Here is a 20,848-nt window from a genome sequence, read left to right as displayed (position 1 = left end):
ATATCCTAGAAGATAGAAATGGAATCAAAAAAGATTTCAATAATCTTGAATGATGGACTGAATCTAAAAAGCTCAAATTGGATTATCTAGATTTGTGATTGACTAGGATAAGGACATCTTTCAGTTCAGTTGGCAAAGTTGAGACAGCAAGATAGTGCCATATTCACCTAGGCCTGGACTCAGGACGACCTGAGTTCAAAGCCTGCCTCAGGTACAAATTATGTGATCCTGATCAAGCCATTCAACCCTTTTCAATCTCAGTCTCCTTCTCTGTAAAGTAAGGATAATAGGCACCTATTTCATAGGGATTTTTGTAAGAATTAAATGAAATAATATATGTACAGTACTTTGCAAATCTTAAAGGTTCTATATAAATGCTATCATTATCAAAACCCCTTTATTCTGACACAGCTTGCACTTCTTTGTACAAAATATAAGAGATTTCAATATATTTATTACCTTCCTCTGATGGTTGTAATATTTCACAAAGATCAATTTTTAATTAAACAAGTCCACACCTATGTCTTCTAATCAATACTTAAATGAATAAAAAGCACTTACTAAGTACTTACTAAGTGTCAAGCAGCATGCTTAAGATCTCAGGATACAAATACATAAGTAAAACAATCCTCTGAAGGAAGTTACATTCTGGCAAAGAAACATTTATAAGGAAATGGAAAATAGAGGACTCTCAAGCATTCCTTATGAGATGATCAGAACTGAATAGATACTATGAAATGGAAATGCAAGAAAGAAAACAGAAAAGTACTCAATTTGATGAAGAGACTATGTGAAGATGAATTGTTTACAGGGAAAAAGAGGGAAAGAAGTATATCCTTAGAGCAAGAGGTTTTCAAAAATCAAAAGGAAAATTAAATTAGGAGAGGGAGACTAGGTCTGATTTTGTCTTATTTTGATGGACTAAGAAGGAAGAAAGAGGAAAAAGGAAGAGAACTTATTATCCCACTTATTAGATAAATCATAGAAACAATCGCAAATTTCATCTAAGGAAATAACAATGAGACAACATATCACAATTTATGAGAAAAAAAGCCTTCAACTTAAAACCAAAATAGAAATCCTAATAAAGAAGAGATTAAGAAAACTGAAAAAAAAAAAAAAAAACCTATCAAATTGGTAAATAAGAAACTAATAAAGTTAGTTTGATTTAAGAGAGGAATATCAAATTGCTTGAATCAAAACTGAAAAAGCAGAATTCACAATAAACAAAGAAAGGAATTATTTTGTTTAATTATATTTCAATGAAACTACCAAAGAAATATTCTGATGAATATATTTATAAAGAGATAAAATCCCCAAAATAAAAAGAGAAGAAATTGATAATTATCTCAGTATCAGAAAAAAAGAATGAAACTTAAATGAACTCACAAAGGAAAAAAATCTCTAGGATTAGATGAATTTACAAATGAATTAAATGTTAAAAGAACAATTCCAACATTACATAAACTGTTTACAAAAAGAGGAAAAAACACTTCCAAGCCTATTCTGTGATACTAATATTTCTTGATACCTAAACCAAGCAGATAGAGTAAATTTTATTCATAATGAACAACAGAGAAATAGAAGTTAAGAGTGAAGAGTTGCCAGGCTGTATGACCCTGGGAAATAACCCCCATTGCCTCAGCAGAAAAAAAAAAAAAAAAAAAAAAAAAAAAAAAGTAAGGGTTGGAGTAGGAGCTATTAAACTAATTTTTTAAAATTAATTTTGTAATTATATATTTTTGACAGTACATATGCATGCGTAATTTTTTTACAGCATTATCACTTGTACTGACTTCTTTTCCGAATTTTCCCCTCCCTCTACCCCCTCCCCTAGATGACAGTCAATCCCATACATGTTAAATGTGTTATACAGTATATCCTAGATACAATATATGTGTGTAAAACCGAATTTCTTATTGCACAGTAAGAATTGGATTCAGAAGGTAAAAGTAACCGGGGGAGAAAGACAATAGTGCAAACAGTTTACACTCAATTCCCAGTGTTCCTTCTTTGGGTGTTGCTGATTCTGTCCATCATTGATCAACTGGAACTGAATTAGATCTTCTCTATGTTGAAGATACCCACTTCAATCAGAATACATCTTCATACAGTATCATTGTTGAAGTGTATAATGATCTCCTGGTTCTGCTCATTTCATTCAGCATCAGTTCATGTAAGTCTCTCCAAGCCTCTCTGTATTCATCCTGCTGGTCATTTCTTACAAAGCAATAATATTCCATAACATTCATATACCATGATTTACCCAACCATTCTCCAATTAATGGTCATCCATTCATTTTCCAGTTTCTAGCCACTACAAAAAGGGCTGCCACAAACATTTTGGCACATACAGGTCCCTTTCCCTTCTTTGGGATATAAGCCCAATAGTAGCACTGCTGGATCAAAGGTTTGATAACTTTTTGGGCATAGTTCCAAATTGCTCTCCAGAATGGTTGGATTCTTTCACAACTCCACCAACAATGAAGCTATTAAACTTCAAAGCAAACTCAAAGAAAGCAAAAATATTAAATGTTAAATAGATATATTTAAAAGATTATACATTGTGACGAACTTGGATGTATATCACAAACGAAGAGTTGGGGGGCAGCTAGGTAGCACAGTGGATAGAGCACCAGCCCTGAATTCAGGAGGACCCGAGTTCAAATTTGCTCTCAGACACTTAACACTTCCTAGCTGTGTGACCCTGGGCAAGTCACTTAACCCCAGACTCAGGAAAAAAAAAAAAAAAAAGAGTTGGTTCAATATAAGGACACCTATTAACAGAATCAAACATGTTAACAAAAATCACATAATTATATCAATAGATGGTAAAAGGGATTTTAACAAAATATAATACCTGTTTCTATTTAAAAAAAAAATACTTAAAAACATAGGGATAAATGGTCTTTTCTTTAAAATGGCAAATAGTACCCAATGCTATCTAAAACCAAGAGCAAGCACTTTATGAAATACATAATGGTTAAAGAATAAATAAAATCAGGGCAAATCAAGGATACCCATTATCAACACTACTGTTTAATATTGTACCCGAAATGATGGAAGTGAATATCTTCAACAAAGAGAAGATCTAATTCAGTTACAATTGATCAATGATGGACAGAATCAGCTACACCCAAGAGAAGAAACACTGGGAATTGAGTGTAAACTGTTTGCACTATTGTCTTTCTACCCAGGTTACTTTTACCTCCTGAATCCAATTCTTACTGTGCAACAAGAAATTCTGTTTTACACACATATATTGTATCTAGAATATACTATAACATGTTTAACATATATAAGACTGCCTGCCATCTAGGGGAAGGGGTGGAGGGAAGGAAGGGAAAAATCAGAACAGAAGTGAGTGCAAGGAATAATGTTGTAAAAAATTACCCATGCATATGTACTGACCAAAAAAAAAAAAAAAGGTATAATTATAAAATAAATTTTTTTTTGAAAAGGGAAGGGAAAAAATATTGTACCAGAAATGATATCTTATAGTCAAGAAACAAAACACTTTTGAGGAGGGACAGGGTAAAAGGAGAGATGGGGTTAGAATAAACTGGTAAAAAGAAAAATACAAGCAAGAATAATTGTGAAAAAAAAAATTGAGCCAAGTTTCTTATAAAGGCCTCATTTCTCAAACATAGAACTAAGTCAAATTTATAAAAATAATAGCCATTTCTCAGTTGATAAGTGATTAAAAGATAAAAAGTTTTCAAATGACAATCATAGTTATGTATATAGCTATGATATGACTATATATATATATATATATATATATATATATATAGCCATATGAAAAAAAGCTCTAACTCGTTATTGAGTTAACTTACTATTAGTGAATGCGTTCTTTTCAGATCACAATGCAATAAAAATTACATTCAATAAAAAGCCAGGGGAAAATAAACCAAAAAATAATTGGAAACTAAATAATCTCATCCTAAAGAATTCACTATTTCTCATTGGAGAAATGTAAATTAAAAATAATTATGAAGTACTACCACAAACCTATTAAATTGGCTAATAGGACAGAAAAGGAAAATTACATGTTGGAGGGGGTGTGAGAAAAATGAGATATTAATGCACTGTTGGTAGAATTGTAAAAATCATTCTGTAGAGCAATTTGGAACTTTGCCCAAAGGGCTATAAAACTATGCATTACCATGCATTGACCTAGCAATGCCATACTAGATTTATATCCCAAAAGAGAAAAAAAAAAAAAAAAAGAAAAGGACTTATATATGTTCAAAAAATTCATAGCAGCTCTTTTCTGGGGGCAAAGAATTCCCCATCAATTTGGGGAACATATGAATAAATTGTCATGAGTAATTATGATGGAGTTATTATTGTGGTATAATAAATGATGAATAGGATGCTCTCAAAAAACCTGGAAAGACTTCCATGAGCTGAAGCAAAGTAAAATGTACTGTGTACAAAATAAAAGCAATATTGTATGACCTAAAAAAATTTAATAAAAATTTTAAAATATGTTATAACATGATCAGCTGTGACTTAAATTACTATTCTCAGCATTACAATGATCCAAGACAACTGTGAAGAACTTATGATGAAAACTGATGATAGGTTCTGAATAAAGATTGAATCATACTTGTTTTTTAACATTTTCTTGAGGATTTTTTTGGGGTCTGTTTTCTTTTATATTTCTTTGCTTTACATTACATTCTTTATGTTTCTTTACATTTCTTTTCTTTTGACTATTGTGGAAAAGTTTTACATGACTACACAAGTATAACTTACATTAAATTTCTTGCATTTTCAGTGGGGAAAAGGAGTGCAGACAGAGGAAGGGAAAGAATCTAGAACTCAAAAGTTTTAAAAACAAATGTTAACAATTACACATATAACTGGGGAAAAATAAAATACTAAATAAGTTTTTAAAAAGAAAAAAGGAAATGCTACCTTAGCGATAAAACAAGAAAAGGAGGAATCAAGGGAAATAACATAGGCAAAGAGGAAACAAAACTTGATTTTTGTAGATATGACAATCTGTATAGAAAACAGTATAAACTAAAAATTTAATTGAACCAAAAATTCAGCAAATTTGAAGAATATAAAATAAATCTTCAGAATCTTCAGAAATTCTGCATATTACTAATAAACTCATCAGAAGAGATAGAGAAATTACATTTAAAAATAACTACAGAAGGTATAAAATGTATCTACCTTTCTAGATACACACAAAAAGTATACAAAAATATCTACAAAAAAAAAAGTTTATTGAAATAGAGACATAGTTATTTCAGTTAGGACTAGATAACTCCAAGCTCCTGCTTCACAATTTTGAGCTCTACCTACCAACTTAAGGATGCCTTTTCATGAGATGTATTTATTACTAGGAATAAAAGGAAAACATCAAATCCAGGAGATCTCTCTAAATCTAACCCCAACTGCTTTCCTACACAAATATCACATCCCAGTCTAGTCAGTAAATGCCAATGAAGCGAAAAGGAAGAATGGATCATTAAGGGCTTCACAGATGTGAATTTAATTCACATTTAATCCACAGATGTGGATTTAATCTAGGATCCTACAAATAGAATTTGGATAAGCAGAGAAAAGGTAGAACCTTTCTGGAATTATCTGTGGATAAGCAAAGCTAAGGTTATGTTTGGAGGGGACAAAACCACAATGAATAATAGATCAATTTAGTGCAAGGATGAAAGGGATTATGAAACAAAGTGAAAATAGAGAGCCTCTGCATGAATATTTCTCTTTTGGTCATGTTATTCCTAGGTAGGAAATGTTGTTCAACCATTTCAGTTGTGTTTGACTCTTTAGGTCCTCACTTGCAGTTGTCAACTTGAATTAAAGAGAAAGCAACTAATAAAGTTATTTAATAAAATGTTATTTATTAAACTAATAAATCATTTAATCAGGATAAGGAAGTTGAAACTGGAATATCAGAGCATCAAGGATTTATTTGGGGAATGCACAAAGGGGGCTGGACTTGCAGTTCTTATAAAATAATACGGGGAAGGAAAATAAATAGGGCAGAGGGGGAAGGGTACAATCCAAGAGGATTGGGACATTCTTTGATTTCCTTGGTAAGTTGTTTTGCATAACAGAAAGTCCGTAAAGAAAGCTTGGAAATCTAGGAGGGGAGAGTTTGGGACATCTACAAAATATTCTGAGGCTGGGAGTGATCATTTCTAGTCCACTTGGGCAATTTGTGGGTCTGAGAATGGGTAGAAGGTTAGTTGTAATAAGCTGCATTTGACAGGGTTTTCTTGGCAAAAAAACTGAAATGATTTTGCCATTTCCTTCTCCATCTCCTTTTAGGAGGAAACCCAGGAAAACAAGAGTTAAGTGACTTGCCACAATGACTAGGCCAGGGTCACACAGCCAGTAAGTTTCTGATATCAGAAAGTATCTGAGGCCAGTGTCCTGAACTCTGGAAAATTAGTCTTCTGTACTCCAGGCCCACCATTGTAGTTGCTCTAGATATAGAATACTTTCCCCCTAAGCACTCCTCTTCCATAATTTCTACCTACCAAGAACCTAGAATGAATTCCTTGCTCTTTCCATGAATAACCCACACAACTAAGTGTCTGAGGCTAAATTATTTTTCTACTAAATTAGAATTGAGACTTTTTCTATTTCCTCATTCAGGGACTGGTCCTAATAAGTCAGGTTGATGAAATTACTCAAAATCATCTGGAAATATAGTCCTCAATCTTGGATGGGATCCAGCTAGAAGACCTTACTTTTGTTTAAAGTGTAACCTGAATCTAATCTAGATGAATTCCAGATCCAAAGCATCTTTTGCTTTTTGCCCTTGAACCCCTCCACTGTAATCTAGGGTAACCCAGCTCAAAGGAGAAAACCAATTAGAACAATCTGGACAGAGATGTACTGCTTTATCCAGATTGCTGGAGGTGGCTGATCTCATGATAAAGTAACATTCTCAGGAGGAGCTGAAGGCTTTCCGAAGGCCTCTTCATTTGAAAGTCCATCCCCTCATTAATTGTTCACCAATAAGGGGTTAATTTTCAACTGTCAGGGTCATCTCTTTTTCAAGAGGTATTGATGATTTTTTATGGTTTTGTCTTTGAATACTGAAAAAAACCACTGACCCTAAATTTATTATCAATTATTAATGAATTGATTGATTGATTGATTGATTATTAATTATCCAGAGACTCTGTCTCTCAGGTTTTTTGTTTGTCTCAGAGTGTTATGGGCCAGAAGTCTGAAACAAGGATTCTTACAAGGTGTTAAGTCAATGAAATTGATAAAGACAATGGCTATGTGTTAGGATTACCAGGTGAGAACTCAGGTTGTCTGGACAGTGACAAGGTGAAAACTCAGGTTGTCTGGACAGTGACAAGGTGAGAATTCAGGTTGACTTGACAGTTCTCTGGCTCAGACCTTTGGTTCGGGCCTTTAAAGGGAGTTTACACCTTAGGAATTCTAGGAGGAGCAATCTCATTGGTTGAAGTAATGTTTCCCAGAAGCTCTTGCGTTATCCCACGTCCATTCTGTGGGAGGATAAAAGAAGGGCAGCATTGGGTCTGAGAGAATTGACTCTCTGGGATAGAGTTTTGACGCCAGGCAGGCTGAAAGGAGACCAGTCTGATTTGAGAAAGGATTAGAGTTGGAGGAGATTCAGAGTTCCCAAGAAACCTGCGCACAGAGGAAAAGATTTTACAGATCTCCTCCCAGAGAAGGATTATAATTGAGCAGACTACCAGACCCTCACAATTCAAGAACATAACAGTTATGTAGTTTAACATGGTGCTTAATAGTTCTCTACTTCAGTATATGTACTTAGTACTTAATGTGGTTCTACAAGATTCACACCTATGATAATGTAATTATAAGAGAGCATATAAGCTGGGACAAACTCAGGCAGAGTAAGAGCCAGAGAAGACAAGATAACTGACTGATCATAGCAAAGATTTTTAACAACCTAAAAGAAGGCTCTACCCATGGAAGTCACCAAATGATTAATATAGAAGTCAGACTGATTATATACTTTGAAGCCAAAGTTAGAAAAGCTCTATATAATCAGTTAAAACATGATCTGGGGGCAGCTAGGTAGTGCAGTGGATAGAGCACCAGCCTTGAATTCAGGAGGACAGGAGTTCAAATCTGGTCTCAGACACTTAACACTTCCTAGCTATGTGACCCTAGGCAAGTCACTTAACCCCAACCTCAGACAAAAACAAAACAAAACAAACAAACAAACAAAAAAACCATGATCTGGAGCGGTCTTAACCATAACCATAGGTTAGTAGTAACATACTTGAAAATGAAGTCAGGAAGACCGTAGGAAGCATTGCTAGTGGAAATATTGAAATTCCAACTGAGTTATTTAAAATACTGAAAGATAATGTTGTTAAGGTGTTACATACAGTGTGCCAATAAATTTAGGATACTCAACAGTGGCTATGTGGTTGGTTGGAAAAGATCAATATATGTCCTAATCCTTTTTATTTTTGTTTTGAAAATTTTTTATTTTCAAAATATATGCATAGGTAATTTTCAACATTCACCCTTGCAAAACCTTTTGTTCCAAATTTTTTTCTCCCTATTTGGCAAGCAATCCAATATATGTTAATCATGTGCAATTCTTCTATACATATTCCCACAATTATCTTTGTCTTTGTGCACAAAAAAAAAAAAAAAAAAAAGGAAGAAAACAAAATGCAAACAAACCACAACAAAAAAAGTGAAAATACTATGTTGTGATCCACACTCAGTTTCCACAATACTTTTTCCCAGTGCAGATGACTCTATCACAAAACCACTGGAACTGGCCTGAATCACTTCATTGTTGAAGAGTCACACCCATCAGAATTGATCATCATATAATTTTGTTGCTTCTATGTACAATGTTCTGGTTCTACTCACTTCACTTAGCATCAGTTCATGTTAAGTCTCTCCATGTCTCTCTAAAATCATACTGCTAATATTTTCTTATAGAACAATAATATTCCATAGCATTCATATATCCATAATTTATTCAGCCATTCTCCAACTGATGGGTATCCACTCAGTTTCCAGTTTTTGCCACTACAAAAAGGACTACCACAAACATTTTTGCACATGTGGGTCTTTTTCCATTTTTTTATGATCTCTTTGGGATACAGACCCAGTATTAACATTATTGCATCAAAGGATATACACATTTTGATAACCCTTTGAGCATAGTTTTGCATTATCTCCAGAATGGCTGGATCAATTCACAATTTCACCAACAATGTATGTGCCCCAGTTTTCCCACATCCCCTCCAACATTTATCATTCTTTTATTGTCATTAGGTGTGTACTGGTACCTAGAATTGTCTTAATTTGTATTTCTCTAACTAATAGTGATTTAGAACATTTTTTTCATATGACTAGAAATGGTTTCAATTTCTTCATCTGAAAATTATCTGTTCATATCCTTTTTATGTCCCAATCCCAAAGGAGGACAATACAAAGGAATATTCAGATTATTTAATACTGTGCTCAACTTCAAAAGCCTGCAAAGTTATACTTAAGACTCTGCGAGCAAGGCTTTATGTGAGGCATAAATTACCAGAAGAGCAGCCTGGCTTTCAAAAAGGCAGAGCAACAGACACAACATTACTGACATTCACTGAATTTTGGAGAAAACAAGCGAATGAGATGAGATGAGATCTCTCAAGACAGTTGTGAAAATCAAGTAAGGCTTAATCTACTTCAAAGTTTGAGTAGGCTTGAAAAACTTTGAAGATTGAGCCAAGGGCATACTTAAGTCCCCTTCCTGCTATCCTCCCATGACATCATTTTCTACCTATTTCAGTCAAATATGTACTTATTGGTCGAGTTCAATTTCTTGGGTAGATCTTGAGTTTAGAATGTAAGATTCTCAGCCAATAAGGATGAGGATCAGCCAATGAAGATTGTTGAGGGATTAAAAGTGTTAACCCTGCCCCCGAAGCCCGAAGGTGCTTCCTCCCTTCCACTGTCTGCTCAAAGAGTGGGATGCCCTTCCTGTGACAAAGTATTATAAACTTTATTTTGCTTCTAGAGATCTCTCCAGCTTTTTTTATTAAATGGTGACCCCTCACCATTTCTGTACCACACACAAGGGAGTTCCCTGCTTCTGTTTCATTGAATACACTAAAGCTTTTAATACTGTGGATCACCACAAAATGAGTCATCCTCAAAAAATTTGGGAGTACTGGATCATCTTACTTGTCTCTTTAGGAACCTGTATACAGGACCAAGAAGCAATTGTCAGAAACAAAAATGAATCTATTGATTTAAGATTGGGAAAGGAATATAACAAAGGTGTATGTTGTCACCTTATTTATTTAACTTATATGTGGGTACATCATGTGAAACACCAGGCTGGATGAATCAAAAGCTAGAATTAAAGTTGCTAAGAGAAAAGACAATATCAGATGTGCAGATGATACTACTCTTTTGGTAGAAAGTGAAGAGGAAGTGAAAAAGTAAAAAAGTCTTTTGATGAGGATAAAGGAAGAGAATATAAACATTAGTTTGAAGCTTAAAAAACAAAACAAAACAAAACAAAACACTAAAAAAAAACCTAAGATTTTGGCAACTAGTCCTATCGTGGCAAATGAGGGAAAAGAAATGAAAGCAGTATCAGATTTTATATTTATATTTATATAATGAGCAGTCCCTCAATTATATCCAACGTTTCATGACTCTGTGGATCATAGCTTACTAGGCCCTTATATTGTACAATATCTTCTGATCTGTCATGGAAACAATGACATGAACTACTGAACAGCAATACCATGTGCAAAACACAACGCTGAGCTATGGGAATACAACAGTTCTTGCCCTGAAGGAACTCAGATTCTAATAAAAGCAACAATAAGGCAAAAGGAAATCATTTTATAGGCCTCATTGTACTGGATGATGGGTGGGTAGGAGGATTGGGGCAGAGAAGGTAGAAAGGATTTAGGAACAGTCAGGGGTTTCTCAAAATGTCTCTTGTTTTGGGGTGGTTGCTGTTTTTGTTTTTTGAAAGGCAGTTAGGATTAAGTAATTTGCCCAGGGTCACACAGCTAATAAGTGTTAGGTGTCTGAGGCTGGATTTAAACCCAGGTCCTCCTGATTCTAAGCCCTGTGCTCTAGCAACTGTACCATTTAGGAGGTACCCAACAACATTGTCTCTTACCAGAAACTGTTAAAGGGGAACTCAAACCAAGAATAAGGCAACCAAAGACAAAAAAGAGAATAGATATTGATTTGGATGGCTGCTGCTTTTAAAATAATTTTTCCCCCAAAATGCAAAAACCTAACTTCTTTCCCTTTTACTCTAAGAATGTAAAGAAACCAAAAATCTTGTTACAAATATGTTAAAGTATAGTCATACTTTTTGTATATATTTGTGGCTAGTCCTAGTCTTGTCTCCAAATCCTCCATGTGGATAGCATATTTTTATCATTAGTCCTTTAGAATCATAATTGATCATTACACTAATCAGAGTTACTAATTCTTTTTCTTTGTCTTTAGCATATTATTATTGTAGAAATGTTTCTACTGGTTCTGTTCACTCCGTATTATTTCATATAAATCTTTCCAAGTTTCTCTCCCTCATCATTTCCTACAGCATAGTAGTATTCCATCGTATTCATATATCATACCTTATTCATCCATTCCCCAGTTGATTGTGGAATTAGATTCCCATTCTTCACCAACTCAAAAAGAGCCACTTAAAATTTGCTTAGGATTAATCCCTGTCTTAATATATCCTCCTTCTAATTCCCCCTTACTCCTCTTTCACTTTCCTTCCTATTTCCTTGCTAAGTGGAATTTATTTCCCTACCTGTATAGGTTTGTATGTAGGTAGGTATGTTTTTTTTTTCCCTCCCTTAACCAGTTCTAGTGAAAATGAGTTCACTCCCTCCTCCTCGCTTATTTGTGTCTACATCTTTTTATGAACCCTAATTAGATGAGGTAATTGCTTGGGATCCTCTATTTCATTTATAGTTCCATTTTTCCTCCTATAGAATCAATTTTGTAGAATAAGTCATATTTGCCTATAAGCCTATATCATTTGCCTTGTAGAATATCATAGTACAAATACTCCATTCCTTTGGAGTGTCAATGAGGCAACTGATGACACAGTAGATGGAGCTTTGGGCCTGGAGTTGGGAAGATATGATCTTAAATCAGGCCTCAGACGCATACTAGTGACTATCAAAGCCACCTAATTTTTGCTTCTCCCAGTTTCTTCAATTGCAAAATGGGAATAATAATGGCACCTACTTCACAGAATTGTTGGTGAGGTTCAAATGAGACAATATTTTTCTTAGCACCTTTTTACTTTTATTAGCTCATATTCTTTTTTTTTTTTTTTCAAATTTTCAACAATGTTTTATTTCCCAAATAAATATAAAGATAGTTTTCAACATTTGGTTTTTTTAAGATTTTGTGTTCCAAATTTTTCTCCCTCTGTCCCTCCTGTGTGGTTCAGAAATGGTGAGGGGTCACCATTTAATAAAAAAAAAAAGCTGGAGAGATCTCTAGAATCAAAGCAAACTTTATTATACATTCTCACAAGAAGGGAGTCCAACCGGTTGAGCAGACAAATCTAAGGGAGGAAGCACCTTCTGGGGACCGGGTTAACACTTTTAATCCATAATGCAAATACCCCCTCCCACCACTGACCCTCATCCTCATTGGCTGAGGATCTTACATTCTAAACTGGAGATCTACCCAAGAAAGTGAACTTGACCAATAAGTACATAATTGCCCATATTTGACTGAAACAGGGAGAAAATGATGTCATGGGAGGATAACAGGAAGGGGACTTAAATATTCCCTTGACTCAATCTTCAAAGTCCTTCAAGCCTACTCAAACTCTGAAGTAGATGAAGCCCTATTCAATTTTCACAACTGTCTTGAGAGATCTCACCTCATCTCATTCACTCCCTTATCTCCTCCCCCTCCCCAAGACAACAAATAATCTGATATAAGTTAAATATATATATTTTTTTTTCCCTGAGGCTGGGGTTAAGTGACTTGGCCAGGGTCATGCAGTTAGGAAGTGTTAAGTGTCTGAGACTAGATTTGACCTCCGATCCTCCTGAATTCAGGGCTGGTGCTCTATCCACTGCGCCATCTAGCAGCCCCTGATATAGGTTAAATATATGCAATTTTCTTAACACATTTCCATAATTGTCATGCTGCATAAAAAAAAGAGAGAGAGAGAGAGAGAGAGAGAGAGAGAGAGAGAGAGAGAGAGAGAGAGAGAGAGATAAAAAAGGAAAAAAAAAACAAGTAAACAACAAAAAAGTTGAAAAGATTATATTGTGGTCTACATTAAGTCTCCACAGTCCTCTTCCTGGATGCAGATGGCTCTCTCCATAACCATCTATTGGAACTGGCTTGCATCACCTCATTGTTGAGAAGAGCCAAATCCATCACATGATCCCATTGTTTACAGTTCTGCTCTCTTCACTCAGCATCAGTTCATGTAAGTCTTTCCAGGTTTTTCTGAAATCAGTCTGTTGATCATTTCTTATAGTACATTAATATCCCATTACATTGATATACCATAATTTCTTCAACTATTTCCCAATTGATGGACATCCACTCAATTGCCAGTTCTTTGTCACTACAAAAAGGGCTGCTACAAACATTTTTACACATTCATTTGGGATATAGATCCATAGTTTCCCTGATGGATACAAAAACTTGTGTGCAGAGTTTTATAGCTCTTTGGGTGTGGTTACAAATTGTCCCCAAAATGGTTGGATTATTTCACAACTCTACCAACAATGCAATAGTATCCTGGTTTTCCCACATCCCCATACAACATTTATGATTATCTTTTCCTGTAATTTTAAACAATCTGATAGAGAATGAAGTGGCATATGAGATCATTTTAAAGAGCTTAATGCAATGTCTAGGACATAGAAAGTACTGTGTTAATAATTTTGTCTTTCTTCTCTAGAGTGGTGCCTGCTAAATCATGGGTGAAATCTTTCTATTTCCACTTTATCTTCTGGTACTAAGAAATCTAGGCAGTTTTCTTTTAAGCTATCTTGCAACATGATGTTAAAGTTTTTGTTTTGGTCATGGATTTCAGCTGCTCCAATAATTCAAAAAATTTTCCATTCGTTCCTTTGTTTTCCTGGTCATTTATTTAAGCTCTGAGATACCTTACATTATTTTTTTAGATCTTTTGACTGAGTGTCTGACAAGCCTCAACATATACAACAAGGCATGTACTTTTGGACATTACCAGTGTTTTGCTTACTGTGTATTTGTTACAAGGATTTTCTAGGGGTTTTTTCTCTTTCTCTCTTTTTTAATAAAGGAAAGACAAAAGAGAAAATAAATATTTGGTAACTGAACTTGTGAAAAAGAAGACACGGGGAAGATTAATGTAGATTGCAGGGGCAGTGAGGTGGTACAGTAGATAGGCCAGTCCTGGAGTCAGGAGGACCTGAATTCAAATCTGACTTTAGATATTTATTGTATGACACTGAGCTTTAACTCTGTTTGCCCCAGTTTCTCACATGTAAAATGAGCTGGAGAAGGAAATGGCACATCATTGCAGTATCTTTGCCAGAAAAACCCCAAATGGGGTCAACAAAGAGTGGGAGATCCCAACTTCTGGGATAAGAATTCATTATTTGACAAAAACTGCTGGGAAAACTGGAAATTAGTATGGCAGAAACTAGGCATGGACCCACATAAGATAAGAGCAAAATGAGTCCAAAATTTAGGCATAAAGAACGAGATCATAAATAAATTAGAGGAATATGGGATAGTTTACCTCTCAGACTTGTGGAGGAGGAAGGAGTTTATGTCCAAAGGAGAACTAGAGACCATTATTGATCACAAAATGGAAAATTTTGATTACATCAAACAAGATTAGAAGGGAAGTAACAAATTGGGAAAACATTTTTACAGTTAAAGGTTCTGATAAAGGTCTCATCTCCAAAATATATATAGAATTGACTCTAATTTATAAGAAATTAAGCCATTCTCCAATTGATAAATGGTAAAGGATATGAACAATTTTCAGATGATGAAATTGAAACGATTTCCACTCATATGAAAGAGTGTTCCAAATCACTACTGATCAGAGAAATGCAAATTAAGACAACTCTGAGATATCATTACACACCTGTCAGATTGGCTAAGATGACAGGAACAAATAACGATGAATGTTGGAGGGGATGTGGGAAAACTGGGACACTGATGCATTGTTGGTGGAGTTGTGAAAGAATCCAGCCATTCTGGAGAGTAATCTGGAATTATGCCCAAAAAGTTATCAAAATGTGCATACCCTTTGATCCAGCCATACTACTACTGGGCTTATATCCCAAGGAAATACTAAAGAAGGGAAAGGGACCTGTATGTATCAAAATGTTTGTGGCAGCCCTTTTTGTAGTGGCTAGAAGCTGGAAGATGAATGGATGTCCATCAATTGGAGAATGGTTGGGTAAATTATGGTATATGAATGTTATGGAATATTATTGTTCTGTAAGAAATGACCAACAGGAGGAATACAGAGAGGCTTGGAGAGACTTACATCAACTGATGCTGAGTGAAACGAGCAGAACGAGGGGATCTTTATACACTTCAACAACAATACTGTATGAGGATGTATTCTGATGGAAGTGGATATCTTCAACATAGAGAAGATCTAATCCAATTCCAATTGATCAATGATGGACAGAATCAGCTACACCCAGAGAAGGAACACTGGGAAATGAGTGTAAACTGTGAGCATTTTTTATTTTTCTCCCCAGATTATTTTTACATTCCGGATCCAATTCTTCCTTTGCAACAACAACAACACAATTCAGTTCTGCACATATATATTGTACCTAAGATATACTATAAGATATTTAATATGTATGGGAATGCCTGCCATCTAGGGGAGGGGGTGGAGGGAAGGAGGGGAAAAATTCGGAACAGAACGGAGTACAAGGGATAATGTTGTTTAAAAAAAAAAATTACCTATGCATATGTACTGTCAAAAAATGTTATAATTATAAAATTAATTAAAAAAAAAACCAAAGAGTGGGATATGACTGAATAATAACAATGTGAATTATAATTAACAGAGGTAGAAGGCACCTCAGTGAACATCTGGCTAGCTGAGCTCCTCTATTTAACAGATAAGGAAATTGAGATCTACTGAGCTTAAGAAATTTACTCCCAGTTATAGATCTACTAAACAGCACAGGTAAGAGTTGAACGCAGGTATGTTACTCTAGAAACAATGGTGCTTCCAGTATTCCATACTGCATACACCACGGACATTAAATTTCAGCCTTGAAGAATGGGTAGAGATGAACACTTCATACATATATATTATAATTTATATAAAAAAACAACCAAACTTTCTAACTTTGAAACACTGGTTTTTGAAATAGATACATGTGTCTATATGTATGCAGATATAGTTCTCGGATGAATGTGGTCATTGTGTATAGTTTTCTTAGCTGTGCTTCACACTGTGCATCTTGTTTGCACATAATCATGTGCATGTTATCTTGTCCGTTCGACCTCCCGCTCCTTGGGAAGAGAAATCAGATTTTTGCCTTTGTATCTTTAGCACTTGGCAGAAGGCCCGCCCCCTGTCGTTTTTCAAGCTGTGTCTGATTCTTCCTTATCCCATCGAGGGTCTTCTTGGCAGAAATACTGGAGAAGTTTGCCGTTTCCTTCTCCAGCTTCTTTTAATTAAGAAACTTAAATTAATTAAATTAATTTAAGAATAAATTAAGAAAACTAAATTAATTAATCAGAAAATTAAGAATTAAGAAATTTAATAATAAATTAAGAAAATTAAATTAAGAAAACTAATAAATTTAAGAATCAAGAAAATTAAGTTAATTAAGGAGAAAATTAATTAGACTGAGTTTATTTAGCATGTGCGGCCCGATTTGGACTCAGTGAGACGGAATGTTACTGACTCCAGGTCTCGGGCACTAGGGTGCCATCTAGCAGCCCGGACATAAGCGCTTAAATGTTTGTTGACTGGCGGCATCAGTAACCGAATAAGACAAGCTTTGTGAAGCAATAAGTAAATGCTAGCTATTTTTATTATTCTCACCGTCATCATTAGAAAGTCACAGAGGGATAACTACTAGAAATAAGAAATTTTTAAAAAAGCATCGTAGCTGTAGAACCAGCGCACATCGTACCGCCCACAGGGACCAAGAGCAGGGACAGGGAACGGAAGTTGACCCAAGGATAGTACCCAGACTTCCTCTGGAATATGCCTGGCTTCCGGGGAGGGGCTTTTGACCTTGAAGGAATTTCCTCTGGGGCGGAAACTTGCATGAGGCTCTCGGAGGATGTACGTGTGGCCTCTCGGATCTCTCCGGCCAGCTTGAGCTAAGCCCGAAGTTCGGCAGGGGCTCGCTGGCCCCTCCTGCTGCCCAAAGCGGGAATAGTTGAAGCCAGAGTGGGGAGCGGAAGGGAGGTGGGGAGCAGGCCGGAGCCTGCGGACGGGGTGCGGGGGATGAGGGGGAAAGTTGGGAGGGGGAGGGGAGAACCTGCTCGGGCTGACGAGGCGGCCTTTAGGAGCAGAGCCCGAGCAGGAACCAACGGTTACCGAGACTTGTGAGAGGGAGCAAAGCACTACTCCTTTTCTCTCTGCTCCCCCGGAGCCGCTGCCCCTGGGAGCCAGTCAGAATACAGTTGTCTGAGGAGGATGGGAGAAGGCGCCCCCCCCACCCCCGTGTGTTATTTAATGCCTTTTTAAATAATTTTGGTGATACTGTTACCGTGCCGCTGCTGGTTGGAGGCTCACGTCTCACTGCACAATTGGCCCCTGAGAAAGTTTCCTTCCTGCAGAGCTGGGCGGGGTGAGCTGCCGTAAGGAAAGTTCCCTGCCTTGGGGGGCTGTAATTGAACGCATAGCTTACTATACTATGTTTTATCTTCTCTTATCTCGGGATGTGTGTATTGTATGCTTAACTAAATTACTTCGACTTCTTAACTTTCCTCTCCCCCTCCCTCGCTTTTTCTCTCTTTCTTACTCCTCTCTTCCGCTCTTTCTTCCAAAGGAATGTGACCAGGCAGAAAAAACGAAGTAGTTGTGGGCCCCGGGGAAAGCTCTTGGCTCCGCGAACTCCCGCCGAAAACCAACCACCCGACTGCCAAAATGGTCGACTCTGCCAAAGTGCTGCGGCTTTTTAAAACCTTGCACAGGACTAGACAGCAAGTTTTTCAGAATGATAACAAAGCCCTGGACGCAGCAAGAAAAAAGATAAATGAAGAATTCAAAAAGAATAAAAATGAGACTTCACCGGAGAAAATAGAAAAGTTGATCAAGATAGGTTCTGATGTTGAATTAATACTCAGAAAATCTGTTATACAGGGCATTCATACAGATCACAACACTTTGAAGTTAGTCCCTAGGAAAGACCTACTTATAGAAAATAATCCTTACTGTGATACACCTTCCCAGAAGCCATGAATCCTCTTGGACAATTTATTGCATATCAATTTTTAAATTATTTTATGTCACTGAAAAAAATGACACCCTTTATGCCTACAATCAGAATAGAACAATTAGATTGTGCATCTTGAATACGTTTTAGATTGGATGGGCATCTTTGGGAAAAAGCTTGTTGTACACCCAGTTAATTTACATCGGAAGGACATTATTTGGAAAATCTCATTGTGGTTGAATGTTTCCGAGAGTAGTGCCATAAGGTGGTTCATTTTCATAGGGAATCAGTCCATTTGTTTTAAGTTACACTGAAATATATTATACTGTGAATTTGTTTTGTATTTTTGTGATTTTACCATGGATTCATTGAAAATGAAGTGTTTTAACAAACTGACTTGTTTTCTATTAAATTCTGGTGTGAATTGTATTCTCTTCAAAGTGCTAAATCAGAAATTTCATTTACTCTTTTAGTTATTAAAATCAGAAGGAAAGGAGTGGGGGACCAGATAGAGCACTGGCCTAGAGTCCTAAGAGGAGGGTTTGTATTTAGCCTCGGAGTTATTAGCTTTGTGGCCCTGGGAAAGTCAAGTGACCCTGATTGCCCACCAGAAAAAGCAAAGGGGAAATTCCTTTGTACACACATGCCATAGATACGGGAGCTATTTCTTCACCTGGAGGTAATTTTATATTTTGTGAGAGGTAAAATGTTGCTCCTTTTATGAATATTAAAGCCTTCTAGATGAAAGAATAGATAACTTGATGCATCCAGGATTGTAGTGTTAACAAATGAAAATTGATCACTTAGGAAGAGTTACTTTTAAACAAATTATTATCCTTGAAAGTTTTTACTGGTGAATTTTTTTGATGAAGGGGTGGTGGAAGAGTGTCATCTAGAAAATAATATGTGCATATTTATTATTATTGTGGCTTTTTATTGACAAAATATGCACAAGTAATTTTTCAACATTGACCCTTGCAAACACTTCTGTTCCAACTTTTCCCCTCCTGCCCTCCACCCCCTCCCCTAGATGGCAGGTAGTCCCATACATGTTAAACTTGTTAACAGTATTTGTTAAATACAATATGTACATAGATATTTATATAGTTATCTTGTTGCATAAGAAAAAATGGATTTAGAAAGAAGGTAAAAATAACCTGGGAAGAAAAACAAAAATGCAAGCAAACAATAACAATGCAAATGCTAAGTTGTGATCCACACTCATTTCCCAGTGATGTTTCCCTGGGTGTAGCTAGTTCTATTCATCACTGATGAATTGGAACTGATTTGGATGTTCTCATTGTTGAAGAGGGCCACTTCTATCAGATTTGATTCTCAATCATTGTTGAAGTGTATAATGATCTCCTGGTTCTGCTCATTTCACTCAACATCAGTTCATGGAAGTCTCTCCAGGCCTTTCTGAAATCCTCCTGTTGGTCATTTCTTACAGAACAATAATATTCCATAACATTCATATACCATAATTTATTCAGCCGTTCTCCAATTGATGGACATCTACGTAGTTTCCAGTTTCTGGCCACTACAAAGAGCTGCCACAAACATTCTTGCATATACAGGTCCCTTTCCCTTCTTTACAAGCCCAGTAGTACCACTGCTGGATCAAAGGGTATGCACAGTTTGATAACTTTTTGAGCATAGTTCCAAAATGCTCTAGAATGGTTGGATCTGTTCACAATTCCACCAACAATGTATCTGGCCCAGTTTTCCCACATCCCCTCCAATATCCATCATTATCTTTTCCTGTCAAATTAGCCAATCTAACAGGTGTGTAGTGGTATCTCAGAATTGTCTTAATTTGCATTTCTCTGATCAATAGTGATTTGGAACACTCATATGAGTAGAAATAGTTTCATCATCTGAAAATTGTTCATATCCTTTGACCGTTTGTCAATTGGAGAATGGCTTGATTTCTTATAAATAAGAGTCAATTCTCTACATATTTTGGAACCTTTTTTTTTTTTTTTTTTTTTTTTTTTTTTTTTTTTTTTTTTTTTTTTTTTTTTTTTTCTTTTTTTTTTTAATTTTTTATTTTATTTTATAATTATAACATTTTTTGACAGTACATATGCATGGGTAATTTTTTACAACATTATCCCTTGCACTTACTTCTATTCAGATTTTTTCCCTTCCTCCCCCAACCCCCTCCCTCTGATGGCAAGCAGTCTTATATATGTTAAATATATTACATTATATTCTAGATACAATATATGTGTGTAGAACCGAATTTTTTGTTGCACAGGAAGAATTGGATTCAGAAGGTAAAAAATAAAAGGTCGAGAATTGCAAGGGAACTAATGAAAAAAAAGTCAGAGGAAGGTGGTCTAAGTGTACCTGATTTAAAGCTATATTATAAAGCAACAGTCACCAAAACCATTTGGTATTGGCTAAGAAATAGACTAGTTGATCAGTGGCATAGGTTAGGTTCACAGGAC

At 35.8% G+C, this 20,848-nt stretch overlaps 1 protein-coding gene across 1 annotated transcript; it reads left to right on the top strand.

Moving 5' to 3' along the window:
• Positions 1–17,283: 17,283 nt before the first annotated feature.
• LYRM7 (LYR motif containing 7) lies at positions 17,284–18,550 on the top strand. The gene is made up of 2 exons (XM_074281400.1): positions 17,284–17,422; positions 18,009–18,550. Exon 2 carries the CDS (start codon positions 18,107–18,109, stop codon positions 18,419–18,421), a length of 315 nt encoding a protein of 104 aa, XP_074137501.1. The 5' UTR covers positions 17,284–17,422; positions 18,009–18,106; the 3' UTR covers positions 18,422–18,550.
• Positions 18,551–20,848: the final 2,298 nt, after the last annotated feature.

This window comes from Sminthopsis crassicaudata, chromosome 1, assembly GCF_048593235.1.
Source record: "Sminthopsis crassicaudata isolate SCR6 chromosome 1, ASM4859323v1, whole genome shotgun sequence".
Taxonomy (NCBI): Eukaryota; Metazoa; Chordata; class Mammalia; order Dasyuromorphia; family Dasyuridae; genus Sminthopsis; species Sminthopsis crassicaudata.
Note: the sequence above shows the minus strand (reverse complement) of the source record. Positions and strands in the feature narration are given on the sequence as shown.